The 18,685-nt window shown below is 36.2% G+C and overlaps 1 protein-coding gene across 1 annotated transcript in view; it reads left to right on the top strand.

The window, feature by feature from the left end:
* The first annotated feature begins 2,636 nt into the window (after positions 1 to 2,636).
* NUP35 (nucleoporin 35) overlaps positions 2,637 to 18,685 on the top strand; it is a 44,359-nt gene continuing 28,310 nt past the window's right edge. Inside the window, exons 1-4 of the mRNA XM_007455260.1 lie at positions 2,637 to 2,773; positions 5,967 to 6,137; positions 8,321 to 8,448; positions 11,375 to 11,435. Of these exons, the coding sequence (XP_007455322.1) occupies positions 2,734 to 2,773; positions 5,967 to 6,137; positions 8,321 to 8,448; positions 11,375 to 11,435 (400 nt within the window). The 5' untranslated portion in view covers positions 2,637 to 2,733. The remainder of the gene's footprint in view (positions 2,774 to 5,966; positions 6,138 to 8,320; positions 8,449 to 11,374; positions 11,436 to 18,685) is intronic.

Raw genomic sequence — 18,685 nt, 5'->3', positions numbered from 1 at the left:
TAGTTTGGCAGAATTGTATTCTAGGTTTTTCCTTTATTTAAACAAGCATCTGCCTTTCTCTTTGCATCTGTTCCCAAAAGCACACTTTTTGTTAAATTAAAATAAAATGATGCTGTATAATGTTTTCAAATTGCTTCTTTCATATCAATCATGGAGATTTTTCTAGGTCAATACACACAGTCACATATCAAATCCATTTTATTCTTTTTAACAGGTGCATAATATTCTTTTTTGGGCTAGACCATAATTTATATCAAAATCCCTCCATGGCTGAACATTTTTTGGTACATTATTTCTAGAAAGCGGGTTGCTAGGTGTGGTGGGCTGAATGGAGCCTCCAAAGATATCCACACTCTAATCCCAGGAATCTATGAATGTTACTTTGCAGATATGATTATTAACTTAATCACTGCAACTGGATATTGCAATGGGGAGATTATCCTGGATTATTTGTGTAGGTCCTAAATGTAATTACAAATGTCCTTATAAGAGGGAGGCAGAGGGAGATTTTACTATAGAAGAAAAAGGCCATGTAATGACAGAAGCAGAGAGAAGCAGTGTCAGAGAGATAGAAGATACTATGCCCCTGGCTTTGAAGCAGGAGGAAAGGGCCAAAAGCCAAGTAATATAGTTAGCCTTCGGAAGTTAGAAAAGGCAAGAAAACAGATTCTCCCCGGAGGCTCCCAAAGAAACCAGCGTTGCTGAAACCTTGATTTTAGTCCTATAATACTCATTTTAGGTTTCTGCCCACCAGAGCTATAAAAGATAAATTTGTGTTGGTTTAAGCCACCAATTTTGTAGTAATTCAGTATGACTTCATCTGAACTTGATTACATCTGCAAAGACCCTATTTCCAAATAAGGTCATATTCATATGTATTGGAGGTTAGGACTTTAACATATATTTGGGGGGACACAGTTCAACCCATACACCTGTTAAAAAAAAAGTCAATTCATCTGTAAGTGGTTTTACATTTTGATTTCTGGGAACTTGTCATTTAATGCTGGAATTATTATTGCCTCACAGAAATTACACAATTCTTGGCTGGATTTGGGATTTCAGGAAATCCCGGAGGGAGTAGAGAGGATGGGTGGGTATTTTGAGGATAATGAGTTTGGTATGGATCAGAGAGCGACTCAGAATATATACATGTAGCACATCACTTTTATAAAATTAGTGAGCAAAACAAAACAACATATTTTTTCCTTTCATTTATTCTTGTTTGTTTTTTAATTTTTATTCTATATTGGAGTATAGTTGATTAACAATGTTAGTTAGTTTGTTAGTTGTGTTAGTTTCAGGTGTACAGCAAAGTGATTCAGTTATACATATACATGTATAAATTCTTTTTCAAATTCTTTTCCCATTTAGGTTATTACAGAGTACTGAGCAGAGTTCCCTGTGCTATACAGTAGGTCCTTGTTGGTTATCTATTTTGTTTTATTTTATTTTATTTTTGGCCGCCCCACACAGCTTGTGGGATCTTAATTGCCCGACCAGGGATTGAACCTGTGCCCTCTGTGGTGAAAACACAGAGTCCTAACCACTGGACCGCTCGGGAATTCCCTATTTTAAATATAGCAGTGTGTACATGTCAATCCCAAATTCCCAGTCTATCCCTCCCCTGCACCTTTTTCCCCCGGTTACCATAAATTTCTTCTCTAAGCTTGTTTGTCTTTTAAATAAGTTCATTTTTATCATTTTTTTGATTCCGCATATAAGCGATATCATATGATACTTGTCTTTCTCTGTCTGATTTACTTCGTTTAGTATGATAATCTTCAGGTCCATCCATGTTGCTGCAAATGGTGAAATAACATTTTCACACACACATATATAGAATATGTGTGTGATATTTGCAGTGTGCGGGCCTCTCACTGTTGTGGGCTCTCCCGTTGCGGAGCACAGGCTCCGGATGCGCAGGCTCAGCGGCCATGGCTCACGGGCCCAGCCGCTGCGCGGCATGTGGGATCTTCCCAGACCGGGGCACGAACCCGTGTCCCCTGCATCTGTGTGTGATATTTGAATACGCTCTAAAGAAAAGTAGCAAAGTAGGGGGAGGAGGACAGCAAGGGTGGCATAGGGAGGAACACAGAGGATTCTGCAGTGTGGTGAGTTCACGGGAGTTTATTAGCCTTCATTATTTAATACCTTTTGCATGTATTAATATATAATAAAACAGCAAGTATGAGTTAACGCTTTAATGTAAAATTGTGCTTATATAACACAAAATTTTAAAAAATGGCATAGAGATGGTAGAAAATATGTTTTGAGAATTGAGTTTCATGCAACTAACGCCGGAAATCTACATTGGAAAGCGGCACCATGTTTCTTCAGGCCAACTTTTCCAGGTGGTACTTGGAAAAGCTGACTGATGACAGAGCACTGGGTAAACTCACGCTAATTATGAAATCGTGAGTAAAATAACTTGTGCTTCTATAAAACTCAAGCACCAAAAAATCAGGAGGCTCACAAGGTGAGCAGAAGAATTCCCAGAACCGCAGTTTCCACATTGTTTCATCACCCTACCAGTAAAAACCCTCTCGGAGATGTTGCGTCTCCGAAAAGACTGTTTTCCCATTCCAAAATGACGGCTCCGGCGTCACAACTTAGGTATAGCGCATGTCCGGAAGTTGCGCAACCCCATAAGGCAGCGCGCCCCTATCCGTGGGGAGAAATTCCGCCATTTTTGAAAATCGGGGAGCTGCAGGGCGAAGTGTCGTCGCTGCTGCGATGGCAGCGTTTGCTGTGGAACCCCAGGTGCCCACGTTAGGTGAGTAAAAAACTGCTTTTCCTGCCTAGCACTTCGATGCACACCGTAATTTTGGAAGCGGGCAAGAGTGAAAGGCAGTAGTCATAGGGCTCTCGTCTCTAATTTCAGCCGCAGAGGGGCAGCCTCTGGCTCGCACCCAACTTCTTAGTCCGCCCCCTACTCGAGGAGTCTACACCCAGCCGCTACCAAGGCGGCTCCGGGAAAATGCGGGCCCCGAGGAGGGCGAAGGAACGGCGGTCTTGTGGTGACTAAGCTGTTTTGTGCCTCCTTACGCCGGAGCCAGATCTATCCATACCTGGGACTCCGCCAGCGCGGGAGACGCGATGCTAGGTTCCGGGATCCGGGGAAGAGTTGGTGGGAAGGAGCTCACCTGTGAACACCTGGGTGGGCAGTGCCCTGGAGTGTGGTTACCTTTCACCGCTGTTTGGTCACCTAGGCTTCTAGTTCCTGTTTGATTCCTTCCTTCTCCTGGGCTTTGCAGAAGAAATCTGCTTTTAATGGAAGCTTGAATCGTGCGACATTTAATTAACCAGGTGATGCAGCCATTGAGATATTAGCCTTAATAGGAGGCCAGGAGTTCGCTCGATTTACCCCGCCTTTATCTTGGGAAAATGACTAAGTATTGTAGGAGGTCTTTTCCTCTAATCGGTCACGTCATGATTTTTTAAAAAAATTCATTATTTAATGGGGGTGGGCATTGCTGAGATGTGTTGTCTTCAGAAAATCTTGCCAAGTTAGCAGGATGTCTATTTTTTGTGTGTGTGTTTGCTGAGTTTTGGGATTTGTGAGAACCGTTGAATATCTTAGAACAGAAAATAAATCGTCTACTGTCATAGAGATGTATTTGAAAGTTCGGTTACACCTTTATGAGTTTGAAAGGAGAGCAAGCAAGCAGGATATATATCTGTAGAATTGAGTTTTATTAGAGTTGAAGGATATATAATGCTTACCATGTTTTGTGCAAAATAACTTTCTTTTGAGAATAGAGTAACGTGTTTTAGCATTAGTTATAAAAAACTAAATGCATAATATCAACAGATACTCAGCTATATTTAAAGTTGGTCTAGGTATTATGTCTTGTATTATTTTAGAGGTCAAAAACTTTTCATTTCCAGTTCCAAAGTTTTCTACTCAACAAAACCATTTTGGAGTGTATGTTTTTTTGGGTTATAAATATGAATAAACCTCTGGTCAGAAATCTGACATTAGTTGTATTAATTGTTCAAGTCCACATATTGCAGATATTCCAGACGAGGAATAAACGTTTTCCCAGCACCTAATGGTACAGTAAAACTAATGGTTACTTCAACAAACAATGCTAGCTGAGTAAGACACCGTACTTAACATGTTAGAAGTACAAGACTGAAATGGAATTTAAGACTTTCCAGATCCAATGTTATAGCTCTCTAAGTGAAAGGGTTGGGTGGTAAGTGACAGTTCAGTTAAGAGCCCTTTGTGCCCTCCTCACTGTGCTGCTTTCTGCTGTATCACAATATACATTCGGATGTGTCAGAAATTTTCTTGATTTCATTATTACTATACTTGCCATATATGTATTTTTTTCTTTGGGGGCTGGGAGAGTGAACGTAGTTGGTGGTACCTAAAGCTTTGTAATACATTTATTACTATGGGTTTATAAATATATGTTCATAATATGCTTTTGTTTAGACTTTTGGTTTGATTTTAGTAGTATGTTCTTTGGAAATATGTAATAGTACTGTGGTAACATCGTAACTAGCACTTTGAAGTAATTACAATGTAATATAGCTCTTCACACCTTATTTCAGTATTTGCTTTATTCTTTTCCTGAATTTCTTTTCCTTTTTCCTTTTTTATGTGTTTGCATTGTTAATATCTAGGTCTACTATGATTAGAAATAAGAGGAAGAATAAGTAATTGACAGCATTTGGATAGCAAGAAACACATTTTTGAGGCTGTTTAGAAGTTAAGGAATAGTTAATAAAGGTAATATAAATAACATACCAAATGTTTGACCTTTCTGAGTACCATGAATCACATTCAGGCTTGTCAGATAGTTGAAAAATTAAATTTTCATAAGCAGAAATTGCAAATTCTACATGTACACATCAGTCCCTCCGTTTTGGCTATTGTAAGATACTATTAGAATTATAATAACTAATATTTGGTGAATACTTAATGTATGTTAGGCACTTGAGATAAGTGCTTTACTTGCTGTAAGTCTAATCAAAGCTCTGTGGGTGGGTACTACAGTTATGTCCATTTTGCTGAGACGAACCAAGGTCTCTTGACTCCAGAGCCCATGTTTTCCTTACTGGGCTATTTTGTTCTGAAATTAGGGAAGTTATAGCTTCCTTATTTTTTCATAGTTGGAATAATAATAATACCTACCCTATAAATTGTGAAAAATAATTTTGAATTGATGATTGTGAAGTATCAGTTCTTAAGTTGGTTTTATGTTTGGGAGACTTTTATTGGTTATTCCTAACTTTAAAATGAATGGTTTTAAAAATAACCCAAAACTTAACCTTTCTAAATCTTTTCAATATAATTCTTAATTGGTATGCTAATCATCACATTATTTCATATGTGCTTTAATGTGTGCATGATTACACTTTTATTACAAAAATGACTGACAGTTGTATATGGGGAAAGAAAAACGGGACACACAGCACGCTAAACCTATTGTGTTCGATTTGCTTAGACTTTGTGTAACTAGTGTACCTTGTTCTTGTTTTTGGTTGTTACATAGTAGAAGCTGATCCAGAAATGGAAAGAAGTTATTCTGTATGTATTAGGGATTTTTTTTTTAGAAAATAAGCTAAAATTTTAAAATTTAAAAGTAAGTGTTGATTCTTAAATCTGTGAAGTAATGTAAACAAAAACAGCTGTCAAATATTATTTGGTTAATACAAAATGTTTCACATTTTTCTAGAAATAATTTTTATTGGTTTTTAAAATAATAAAATTAACTATGGTTCTGTAATACTTAACAGTTTTGATTAAATTCTCAAAATTGTTTATGCTGAACATATGTATATGTGTAACTGATTCACTTTATTATAAAGCAGAAACTAACACACCATTGTAAAGCAATTATACCCCAATAAAGATGTTAAAAAAAATTGCTTATGCTGGATTCTTGCATCTTTTTGTTAGATATTGTTACATTAAAGTCCTTTCTTTGTATTATATTATTTTCTGATTCATTTAGGATCTGAACCAATGATGCTGGGTTCACCCACGTCTCCAAAGCCAGGGGTTAATGCCCAGTTCCTACCTGGATTTTTAATGGGGGATTTGCCAGCTCCAGTGACTCCACAACCTCGATCAATTAGTGGCCCTTCAGTAGGAGTAATGGAAATGAGATCACCTTTACTTGCAGGTAGGTAAATTGCTTAAAATAGTTTTATAGTACTATCAATACATGTACAAGAATTTTAAAAAGGGTAGTGGTGCAGCGTTCACCCTCAAACCACATTTATTTAAAAAAATTAAGGAGTGTCTCTATTTTTTATTTTAAGATTATTGGAATAGAGGTGTAAGCAATATAATTTACTATAATTCCAAGAACCACTCACTAAAAATATGCATACCAAATTTTATTCAATCTAGGATGCCATTGATTGTAAAACTCACCATTGTTTTTTTGTGTGTGTGGTACGCGGGCCTCTCACTGTTGCGGCCTCTCCCGTTGTGGAGACAGGCTCCGCACTCACTAAAAATATGCATACCAAATTTTATTCAATCTAGGATGCCATTGATTGTAAAACTCACCATTGTTTTTTTGTGTGTGTGGTACGCGGGCCTCTCACTGTTGCGGCCTCTCCCGTTGTGGAGCACAGGCTCCGGACACGCAGGCTCAGTGGCCATGGCTCATAGGCCTAGCCGCTCTGCGGCATGTGGGATCTTCCCGGACCGGGGCATGAACCCATGTCCCCTGCATCAGCAGGCGGACTCTCAACCACTGCGCCACCAGGGAAGCTCAAGCTCACCATTATTTTAAGTACCACTAAGAAAGAAAAACACTAAATATGATAGAACACCATTTGCCAATTTTTGTAAATTATCCCTGTTTCGGAGATGTTAAAGTGTGTGTGGGTGGGGGGAGGGGAATATGGTCGTTTAACTTCAGCTGAATTCAATTTAAATAATTCATCTTAAATATAATAATAGCAAATAGTCAAAAGAAGTGTAATTTGAAAATCTGTAGATATGAATTCTACTTCTAGTCATAGTGAATTAAGAGTCTCACTTACAGTGTGTTTAGTGAAAGGACTTACTCCACAAACTATGATTTGCAGTTGCCAGCACAAAATGTTATGTAAATGAAACATATCTCTTACAGGACTCTTTTAGCAAACAAATATTGGAAAAGATAACTTGGAGGTTTTGACTGTGAGTAGTGAGAGCTACAAAAATGATTGAATTCCAAATGTGAACTAATATCCTTTTAATAGATGTGTAAATGTAATTTCTTCTTACTTTAATTGTCCTTAAGGTATTATTTCAGTTAAAGTGGTTTATTATCTTTTAAAGGTGTTTTTTTTTTTTTTTTTTTTTTTTTTTAGGATTGATCAGGGAGAATTATAAGTTATATTTGAAGTGATTCACTTAAGAATGTTATTCTGGACAGATTTTTGTGTTTTATATATTTCAAGTGTATTATTTTATTACCATAGCTGCCATATATTGAGTGTTTATGAGCCAGGCAGTATGCTAAGCATTTTATATGTTATTTTCATTCTTTTATCAGTCTTAAAGGGTAGTTAGTAGTATCCTCCAAAAGAGGAAACTGAGGCTAAATGCAATATAGAACTTGCTGAAGCTCACTGGTTAGTGACAGCAGGAGGTTAAAGCCCAGGTCAGTCTTGTTCTGTAGCCTGTGCTCTAATCTAAATACCTTATGCCGTACTGTCTAGACTCAGACATTAGTCTTACAGAGGGCCTGGACTGCTTTGCTACTTGGCATTGTTGATTCTCTGACTTAACGAAGATCCCTTTGTATCCCCCAAAGTTGGTCCTTTTCCTGTATGTTTATTATGTACTTAAATATATTTCTACTGTGAGAAACACGAATAGGAATTTGACAGTCAAATTCCACATTAGGAGATTATATTCAAGTGTATACAAACTGGAGCTGTTTAATACCAACTTTCAAGTGAGAAATAGGATCAAATTTTGTATTGAAATGTTAAGCATCTTAACATCGAGAGAAAACAAAAGAAAAGCATCTAGAGAAAACAAAAGTTGCATGTGTTTACTAAAAACTAATATTTCTACTTATTCTGGAACCTTTTATTCAAAGTGCAGTCTATGGATCACCAACATTGGCATCACTGGGAGCTTGTTAGAAATTCATAGTTTCAGGCTCCATCTCACATGATCTGAGACATAACCTGAATTTTAACAAGATGCCCAGGTGATTCTTCTGTGTATTAAGATTTGAGAAGTGCTGGGAGACAGGAATTTGTCATTATTTTAAAAATATTAATTTAAAAGATCTTACCAGAAAGATGGAGGATTTCTTTATTTTCTCACCTGTCTATATTTTTTGTACATTGTTAGGTGGCTCACCACCACAGCCGGTTGTACCAGCTCATAAAGATAAAAGTGGAGCTCCACCAGTTAGAAGTATATATGATGACATTTCCAGCCCAGGACTTGGATCAACACCTTTAACTTCAAGAAGACAGGTGATACACATATACTCATTCAGGACCATACATGTCCTTATTTCATGTTTTTATGTGGTTTTACAGGGAGGGTCAGTAATTTGAAGTGTTTGCCTGAGGTCTGTTTTAGTGTAATTCTATTGCACAGAATAAGCATTAGGGACAGTTATCCTAGAGTCTAATTAAATTGTGTTTATCATGCAATGTACTTAAAAATGTGATAGAACTTAGATAATTTTCTCGTATAGATAATTCTGTGGTTTTTAAAGGTGTGCCTGTTCACCTGTCCATGCCCCCAACCTCCTTAATAAACATGTAGAAATGATTATCATTTAAATTGTTCATTGTTTAAAAAGTTCAATATTTATACATAATTTTGTGAAAGAACAAGTGAAGATTCAGGGTTTATCCAGATCTAAGGCACCTTGTAATGATTTGAGGTCTTTATTTTAGGGATGGTTTTATTAATATAAGATCAGTATCCTTTTAGAGCTGTGTTCACTGTTTACGTATTTTACTGAAAACGCTTCCTCCTGCATGTTTATGAGCTGATGGTTTAGTGTGTTCCTGGTGTTGGTGTTCTGATGGTGATGTTAAGTTTTGGTTGGTGTAGATGTAGGTGTTCTGATGGTGATGTTAAGTTTTGGTTGGTGTAGATGTAGGTGTTCTGATGGTGATGTTAAGTTTTGGTTGGTGTAGATGTAGGTGTTCTGATGGTGATGTTAAGTTTTGGTTGGTGTAGATGTAGGTGTTCTGATGGTGATGTTAAGTTTTGGTTGGTATAGATGTAGGTGTTCTGATGGTGTTATTTTCAGTCAGATTATACAAGGTAGAGATTCTCTGTTTTAATGGTACTGATAGCACAAAAAAGTATGCAATACTTATGAAGTACCTACAGTGCACATGGCCTGATCTTATAACTTCTCATGTATTGTCTCATTTAATCCTCACAGTGAATCTGTGAGGTAGCTCTTACGAGCTTTATTTTATCATTGAGGAAACTAGGACACCGAAAGCCTAAGTAATTTGTCAAGGGTAAGGCAGCTAGTCTAGCAGAGCCAGATTTTAAACCTAGCAATCTTGAATCTAGAGCCAGTGTTTACAAGAGCAATGGTCTGCTAATACACACTACTGTGATTTCTCTTGATTGTCAGTTGAAAGGTAGTGTGGATTTTTCTTTTAAGTAGGAAGTTTAGTAGCTTATATAGTCAAAAGTTTTCTCTCCTATTACTATTATGCCTAGAAGGATATGTAAACAAAGTGTATCAGCTAAACTGGTAAGTTCTTTGTATAACGACATTTTTGCTGTTTGATTTGGAGAAATATGGCCTTTCCCTAAATCAAATATAGCATATTTGTTGGCAAGTTTAAGAAAAGTGGAAAAATCTTTCAGTAAATTTTGATGATAGGCTTGATATGCATGGCATACTAGGCCTGTTTGTCAAGCAAGGCAAAATTAATTCATTGAGTTAAACAGATTACTTTCTTTTTCCAACACTTCTACACGTGCCCTCCTGTCGAGTGTAGTAGCTACTAGCCAAATGTGGCTGTTGACACTTGAAATGTGGCTAGTCCTATACTGAATTGAGATATACATGCATACTATAAAATTAACAACTGCTTGTGTGGCTTGTGTTATATGTGGACAGTGGTGTTATAAACTTAACTATGTCCATGGGGCTTCCCTGGTGGTGTAGTGGTTGGGAGTCCGCCTGCCGATGCAGGGGACGCGGGTTCGTGCCCCGGTCCCGGAGGATCCCACGTGCCGTGGAGCGGCTGGGCCCGTGAGCCATGGCCGCTGGGCCTGCGTGTCCGGAGCCTGTGCTCCGCAGCGGGAGAGGCCACAGCAGTGAGAGGCCCGAGTACCACAAAAACAAAAAGACCAAAAAAACACAACAAAACTTAACTATGTCCAGAATATTCTGGTCTGGAGTATTTTTCTAAAGGTTGATAGATAAATCTGATGTTTAGTTTGATATGAGGATCTCTGGCTTATAAGTTTATGCCAGTTTTCATTACTTCTCTCATAATAAATGAAAAGAAAGGTAGTTTATAGTTATTGCTGTGTTCAAAATGTTTAAAAATCTTGTGGGTCATAATTTGTAGAGAAAGTTTTTGATTTGAAAGTTGGTAAGAATATTATTAAATTCCAAATTAGTTTTGCCACCTGACACTTCGGTCAACCTCTCTCTAATCAGGAAAGAAGTTATCATTAAGAATTGAACAATGCATTTTGTATCCCTCCTAACAATCTCTCAGCATTTGGTCTGGTTGCTGGATAATAGCCAGATTTTAGATTTTCTTAGTTTAGTCAGAATCTGTTAAAAAAATTTCTCTCTATATGTTTACTTCTAGAGAGTCTGTTTCTCATTCTGGATTAGATATTTCTGTTTTTGTTTATAGGAGGACTTTTAACTACTTTAATCTCTAATTTTCTCACATTTAAAGGAATTAGTCTTTGTTACTTTCTATTAGTAAAGGCAGAGATATGCTGTCTTTTACTGTGTAGACTGATTTGAATCTATAGTGTTTCATGGTTTGTAAATGTCAATTTAGAAATATAGTTTTGCCATCTTTCTATTTTTCAATGTGAACTTGATGATTTGAGGAATCACCATTATCTCTGTTATTTCAAATATTGTATCTTAGGAACTAAAAACAAATAGCAGTGTTACTGTCTACTAAAAATAATGTCTTTTTACCTAATGCAACTTTTCTTATATTAAACATATAATATGCTAACAAGTCTGGCATTTTAGATTAATACTGTTCAGCTTAAAAAAAAAAAAACTTTGAGAGTACTCTTCAATTGTAAGCTAATAGGCATTTCCAATACCTGGTAGACATTCAGTTGTCTGTTGAATGTAGTTTTTCAACACTTATTGTGTTTGTGTTATGGTTAGAACTTTGCATTTTTACTTTAACACTTTCTTCTGTTTTCACATAGGCAAACATTTCAGTAATGCAGAGTCCTCTTGTTGGAGTTATGACAACTACTCCTGGAACAGGTAAGCAATGCCTTTTAACACCAATGACTATTCTTCACTCTTTGAATGAAGATAATATAAGACCTTTGTTGGTCATTGCCAAAATTTTGTCTTTTATATTTCAAACTTGGAGACTTTCTCAAATGTCAGTAACTTCCTTCAGCAAGGAAATATTTATTTGTATATTATTATTTTCTGAACTTATAGATGTGATATTTTACTGAAAAATATTAAAAAATTTAAAAATTATGTATTTAATAGTGTCTCCTGAATTGTTAAAAACTAATTTTAAAAAAAGTAGTTGCAATTGAGAAGAAGAATACAGAGACTGAATAATAAAGATGTTTTGAGAGATATTAGTGCTTAGCTATAAATCTAAATGTCATTGACTATAAACAGCCACTGATTATATCTCATTTTTCTTTAAGATTAATGTTTTTTTTTTTATCACGGTTAGCATCATCATAAGCACAGCTCTTCTAACATATTTATATATTTATAATCTATCAAATGTTCGTTCAGTAAATATTTGAGCACGTAACCAAGTGTCAGGCCTTGGGAAACTGAACAAAGTAGATAATCTTTGCCTTTATGGAGCTTACATTTATTTATAGAATTCACATTTATAAGTAAAATAGTTTGTTAGAAGGTAATATATTTTATGGAGGAAATTTAAGCAGCAAAGGGAAGTAAGGAGTGAGGGCTTATATTAACTAAGGTAGTGTATTAGTTTTCTTTTGCTGCCATAACATATTACCACAAACTTAAAAGTGGTTTAAATAGTTCAGTGTACTGTTTTACAGTTCTGGAGGTGAGAAATCTGAAATGGTCTCAGTGGGCTAAAATCAGGGCATTGGTAGGCTGTCTTAATTTATGGAGGCTCTAGGGAAGAATGTGTTTTCTGCCTTTTCCATCTTCTAGAGGCTGCCCACATTTGTTTGTGGTCCCCTTCCTCCATCTTTAAAGCCAGCAACATTGTATCTCTGACCATTCTTCTGCAGTCAAGTCTCCCTCTCTCTCTTTTAAGGACTCTTGTGAATACTTGGAGCCCTTCTGGATAATCCAGGATAATCTCCCTATTTTAAGGTCAGCTGATTAGCAGTCTTAACATCTGCAACGTTAATTCTCCTTTGGCGTGTAATGTAACACTCCCAGGTTCCAGGGATAAGGACATGGACATCTGGGGGTGAGGGGAAGCATTATTCTGCTTACTAAAAATAGTTATAGGAAAAGTAACATTTGCTTAAAAACATTTAGGGCAAGTTTTCTAAACAGAGGAAATAGCAAGTACAAAGGCACTGAGATGGGATTGTGTCTGGGGTGTTCAAACAAGTATAAAGAAGTTACTGTGAAATGGAGTGAGTGAGGGGGCGAATAATAGGAGATGAGTTCAGATGGGTAATGTGGGCTGATGCAACAAGGCTTTGTAGGTCATCGTAACAGTCGGTCTTTACCCAGAAAAGGTGGAAAAAAACAGGATGAGACTGGTCCTGTGATGTGAATAGACTTTGAAATAAGGAACAGGGTGGAAGCAAGGAGACCATACAGTTGGCTACTGCATTAGTCCAGGTGAGAGATGGTGGTGGCTTAGACATAAAGGAAGGCAGGAAAGAAGGAAAGGAGGAATAACAGCAAAAGCAGATGGAAAAGAAGAAACAATAGCAAGACAGTAGGTTTAAATGAACCAAATGGACAATTATATAAAACGAAATGTGCTAAACACTCCTGTTTAAAGGCAAGATGGTAACAAAAGTAATATCCAGTGACAAGTTAGATCTTTTTATCCTCCAAATCTTGATTTCTTCAAGCAGTCTGAGTCATCATGGCAGTGTTCTTAAAGTCTAGATTTCTACTACTGGTTTGTTCAAGGCTATTTCTATTATGTTCCTCAAGTTTCTTCCAGCCTCCACCCACTGCTCTACTCGAAAGTCATTTCCACACTTCTAGGTATTTGTTACAGCAGCATCCCTTTTGGTACCAAAATCTGTATTAGTTTTAAATTGTTGCCATAACAAATTACCACAAACTTAGTGGCTTAAAACAGCACACATTTATTACATCATAGTTTCTAAAGGTCAGATGTCTGGGCACAGCTTGGTTCTTTGCTTTAGAGGTCAGGTGTTAGGAGGGTTCTGTTCTTTTCTGGAAGCTCTGTGAATGAATCTGCATCCAGATCGTTGGCCAAATTCAGTTCCATGTCGTTGTAGGAATGAGGTCTCTGTTTCTTTGCTGGCTGTCATCTGTAGGTTTTCAGCTTCTAGAGGCTGCCCTCATTCCTTGGCTTATGGTTTCCCCTTCTGTCTTCAAAGACAGCAATGGCAGATCAAGTCCTTTTCTATGATTTGAATCTCTTCTGTTGTATCTCTGATTTGACTTTTCTGCCATCTGCTGTTAAGAGCTCATCTGATTACTTTGGACTCACTGGAATAATCCAGGATAATTCTTTAAGATCAGCTGATAAATAACCTAATTCTGTCTGTAAAGTCCCTTTACAGCAATACCTGGATTAGAGTTTGATTGAATTACCAATCAATCAAACCAGGGGACAGAAGATTTGGGGTGATGTCTTTAGATTTCTGTCTGCCACATATATATAATGGTGAAAAATCTAGGATGTCACCTCTGTCTCAGTTACATACTTGAGGCGAAATGTTCTAGGGGAATTAGTTCAGGTTTTAACAATCCTAATTTGATCACATAGGCAGATGACAGTGCTTTGTTATGTGATAATGCTTTGCTTCGTGACTATTTGTTATAATATTGACTATTCGGTTGAGTCAGTCAGTGATCCCAGAGACATTGAAGATGCAAAAGCACGTAATGTTAAGTAATGTATTTTATGCTTTAAAGGATCTCTTAGTTGCCTAAAAAGCATGCATTGTAATATTCTGATTGCTGTCAAGTCGAAGAGTACAGGAATAAAGTTAATTAAACCTCCTTTTGTTAATTTATTTTTTCTAATTCTGTAACTTCTATGAGGTTTTTGTAATTTTAGAAATCATATGTGAAAATATAAGAACTATGATAGGAAAAGATACCTGTCATAAATTGGCCACTGGGAGCCACTGCTGCTTCTTATTTGACTTTAAGGAATTTATGTAAAGTCTTAATGGGGCATAAGTGAAAAAGAATACTTTCTTTTTTTTTTAAGGATACTTTTGAAAAGATGTGATAGACATGAGTACTGTCATGCATGGTCAGTACCTAAAGAAGACATGGAAAAAGGGAGTTGAGAAAATTGAGGTAGAAAATGAAGACTTTTCACTTAGAGCTATTTTTTTTTTAATTTTTATTTTATTTTTAGATATTTCTGTTTTTGTTTATAGGAGGACTTTTAACTACTTTAATCTCTAATTTTCTCACATTTAAAGGAATTAGTCTTTGTTACTTTCTATTAGTAAAGGCAGAGATATGCTGTCTTTTACTGTGTAGACTGATTTGAATCTATAGTGTTTCATGGTTTGTAAATGTCAATTTAGAAATATAGTTTTGCCATCTTTCTATTTTTCAATGTGAACTTGATGATTTGAGGAATCACCATTATCTCTGTTATTTCAAATATTGTATCTTAGGAACTAAAAACAAATAGCAGTGTTACTGTCTACTAAAAATAATGTCTTTTTACCTAATGCAACTTTTCTTATATTAAACATATAATATGCTAACAAGTCTGGCATTTTAGATTAATACTGTTCAGCTTAAAAAAAAAAAAACTTTGAGAGTACTCTTCAATTGTAAGCTAATAGGCATTTCCAATACCTGGTAGACATTCAGTTGTCTGTTGAATGTAGTTTTTCAACACTTATTGTGTTTGTGTTATGGTTAGAACTTTGCATTTTTACTTTAACACTTTCTTCTGTTTTCACATAGGCAAACATTTCAGTAATGCAGAGTCCTCTTGTTGGAGTTATGACAACTACTCCTGGAACAGGTAAGCAATGCCTTTTAACACCAATGACTATTCTTCACTCTTTGAATGAAGATAATATAAGACCTTTGTTGGTCATTGCCAAAATTTTGTCTTTTATATTTCAAACTTGGAGACTTTCTCAAATGTCAGTAACTTCCTTCAGCAAGGAAATATTTATTTGTATATTATTATTTTCTGAACTTATAGATGTGATATTTTACTGAAAAATATTAAAAAATTTAAAAATTATGTATTTAATAGTGTCTCCTGAATTGTTAAAAACTAATTTTAAAAAAAGTAGTTGCAATTGAGAAGAAGAATACAGAGACTGAATAATAAAGATGTTTTGAGAGATATTAGTGCTTAGCTATAAATCTAAATGTCATTGACTATAAACAGCCACTGATTATATCTCATTTTTCTTTAAGATTAATGTTTTTTTTTTTATCACGGTTAGCATCATCATAAGCACAGCTCTTCTAACATATTTATATATTTATAATCTATCAAATGTTCGTTCAGTAAATATTTGAGCACGTAACCAAGTGTCAGGCCTTGGGAAACTGAACAAAGTAGATAATCTTTGCCTTTATGGAGCTTACATTTATTTATAGAATTCACATTTATAAGTAAAATAGTTTGTTAGAAGGTAATATATTTTATGGAGGAAATTTAAGCAGCAAAGGGAAGTAAGGAGTGAGGGCTTATATTAACTAAGGTAGTGTATTAGTTTTCTTTTGCTGCCATAACATATTACCACAAACTTAAAAGTGGTTTAAATAGTTCAGTGTACTGTTTTACAGTTCTGGAGGTGAGAAATCTGAAATGGTCTCAGTGGGCTAAAATCAGGGCATTGGTAGGCTGTCTTAATTTATGGAGGCTCTAGGGAAGAATGTGTTTTCTGCCTTTTCCATCTTCTAGAGGCTGCCCACATTTGTTTGTGGTCCCCTTCCTCCATCTTTAAAGCCAGCAACATTGTATCTCTGACCATTCTTCTGCAGTCAAGTCTCCCTCTCTCTCTTTTAAGGACTCTTGTGAATACTTGGAGCCCTTCTGGATAATCCAGGATAATCTCCCTATTTTAAGGTCAGCTGATTAGCAGTCTTAACATCTGCAACGTTAATTCTCCTTTGGCGTGTAATGTAACACTCCCAGGTTCCAGGGATAAGGACATGGACATCTGGGGGTGAGGGGAAGCATTATTCTGCTTACTAAAAATAGTTATAGGAAAAGTAACATTTGCTTAAAAACATTTAGGGCAAGTTTTCTAAACAGAGGAAATAGCAAGTACAAAGGCACTGAGATGGGATTGTGTCTGGGGTGTTCAAACAAGTATAAAGAAGTTACTGTGAAATGGAGTGAGTGAGGGGGCGAATAATAGGAGATGAGTTCAGATGGGTAATGTGGGCTGATGCAACAAGGCTTTGTAGGTCATCGTAACAGTCGGTCTTTACCCAGAAAAGGTGGAAAAAAACAGGATGAGACTGGTCCTGTGATGTGAATAGACTTTGAAATAAGGAACAGGGTGGAAGCAAGGAGACCATACAGTTGGCTACTGCATTAGTCCAGGTGAGAGATGGTGGTGGCTTAGACATAAAGGAAGGCAGGAAAGAAGGAAAGGAGGAATAACAGCAAAAGCAGATGGAAAAGAAGAAACAATAGCAAGACAGTAGGTTTAAATGAACCAAATGGACAATTATATAAAACGAAATGTGCTAAACACTCCTGTTTAAAGGCAAGATGGTAACAAAAGTAATATCCAGTGACAAGTTAGATCTTTTTATCCTCCAAATCTTGATTTCTTCAAGCAGTCTGAGTCATCATGGCAGTGTTCTTAAAGTCTAGATTTCTACTACTGGTTTGTTCAAGGCTATTTCTATTATGTTCCTCAAGTTTCTTCCAGCCTCCACCCACTGCTCTACTCGAAAGTCATTTCCACACTTCTAGGTATTTGTTACAGCAGCATCCCTTTTGGTACCAAAATCTGTATTAGTTTTAAATTGTTGCCATAACAAATTACCACAAACTTAGTGGCTTAAAACAGCACACATTTATTACATCATAGTTTCTAAAGGTCAGATGTCTGGGCACAGCTTGGTTCTTTGCTTTAGAGGTCAGGTGTTAGGAGGGTTCTGTTCTTTTCTGGAAGCTCTGTGAATGAATCTGCATCCAGATCGTTGGCCAAATTCAGTTCCACGTCGTTGTAGGAATGAGGTCTCTGTTTCTTTGCTGGCTGTCATCTGTAGGTTTTCAGCTTCTAGAGGCTGCCCTCATTCCTTGGCTTATGGTTTCCCCTTCTGTCTTCAAAGACAGCAATGGCAGATCAAGTCCTTTTCTATGATTTGAATCTCTTCTGTTGTATCTCTGATTTGACTTTTCTGCCATCTGCTGTTAAGAGCTCATCTGATTACTTTGGACTCACTGGAATAATCCAGGATAATTCTTTAAGATCAGCTGATAAATAACCTAATTCTGTCTGTAAAGTCCCTTTACAGCAATACCTGGATTAGAGTTTGATTGAATTACCAATCAATCAAACCAGGGGACAGAAGATTTGGGGTGATGTCTTTAGATTTCTGTCTGCCACATATATATAATGGTGAAAAATCTAGGATGTCACCTCTGTCTCAGTTACATACTTGAGGCGAAATGTTCTAGGGGAATTAGTTCAGGTTTTAACAATCCTAATTTGATCACATAGGCAGATGACAGTGCTTTGTTATGTGATAATGCTTTGCTTCGTGACTATTTGTTATAATATTGACTATTCGGTTGAGTCAGTCAGTGATCCCAGAGACATTGAAGATGCAAAAGCACGTAATGTTAAGTAATGTATTTTATGCTTTAAAGGATCTCTTAGTTGCCTAAAAAGCATGCATTGTAATATTCTGATTGCTGTCAAGTCGAAGAGTACAGGAATAAAGTTAATTAAACCTCCTTTTGTTAATTTATTTTTTCTAATTCTGTAACTTCTATGAGGTTTTTGTAATTTTAGAAATCATATGTGAAAATATAAGAACTATGATAGGAAAAGATACCTGTCATAAATTGGCCACTGGGAGCCACTGCTGCTTCTTATTTGACTTTAAGGAATTTATGTAAAGTCTTAATGGGGCATAAGTGAAAAAGAATACTTTCTTTTTTTTTTAAGGATACTTTTGAAAAGATGTGATAGACATGAGTACTGTCATGCATGGTCAGTACCTAAAGAAGACATGGAAAAAGGGAGTTGAGAAAATTGAGGTAGAAAATGAAGACTTTTCACTTAGAGCTATTTTTTTTTTAATTTTTATTTTATTTTATTTTATTTATTTATTTATTTTTGGCTGTGTTGGGTCTTCGTTTCTGTGTGAGGGCTTTC

The sequence above is a fragment of the Lipotes vexillifer genome, unplaced genomic scaffold, assembly GCF_000442215.2.
Source record: "Lipotes vexillifer unplaced genomic scaffold, Lipotes_vexillifer_v1.1 scaffold1584, whole genome shotgun sequence".
NCBI lineage: Eukaryota > Metazoa > Chordata > Mammalia > Artiodactyla > Lipotidae > Lipotes > Lipotes vexillifer.
This window is presented reverse-complemented; position numbering and strand designations above follow the sequence as displayed.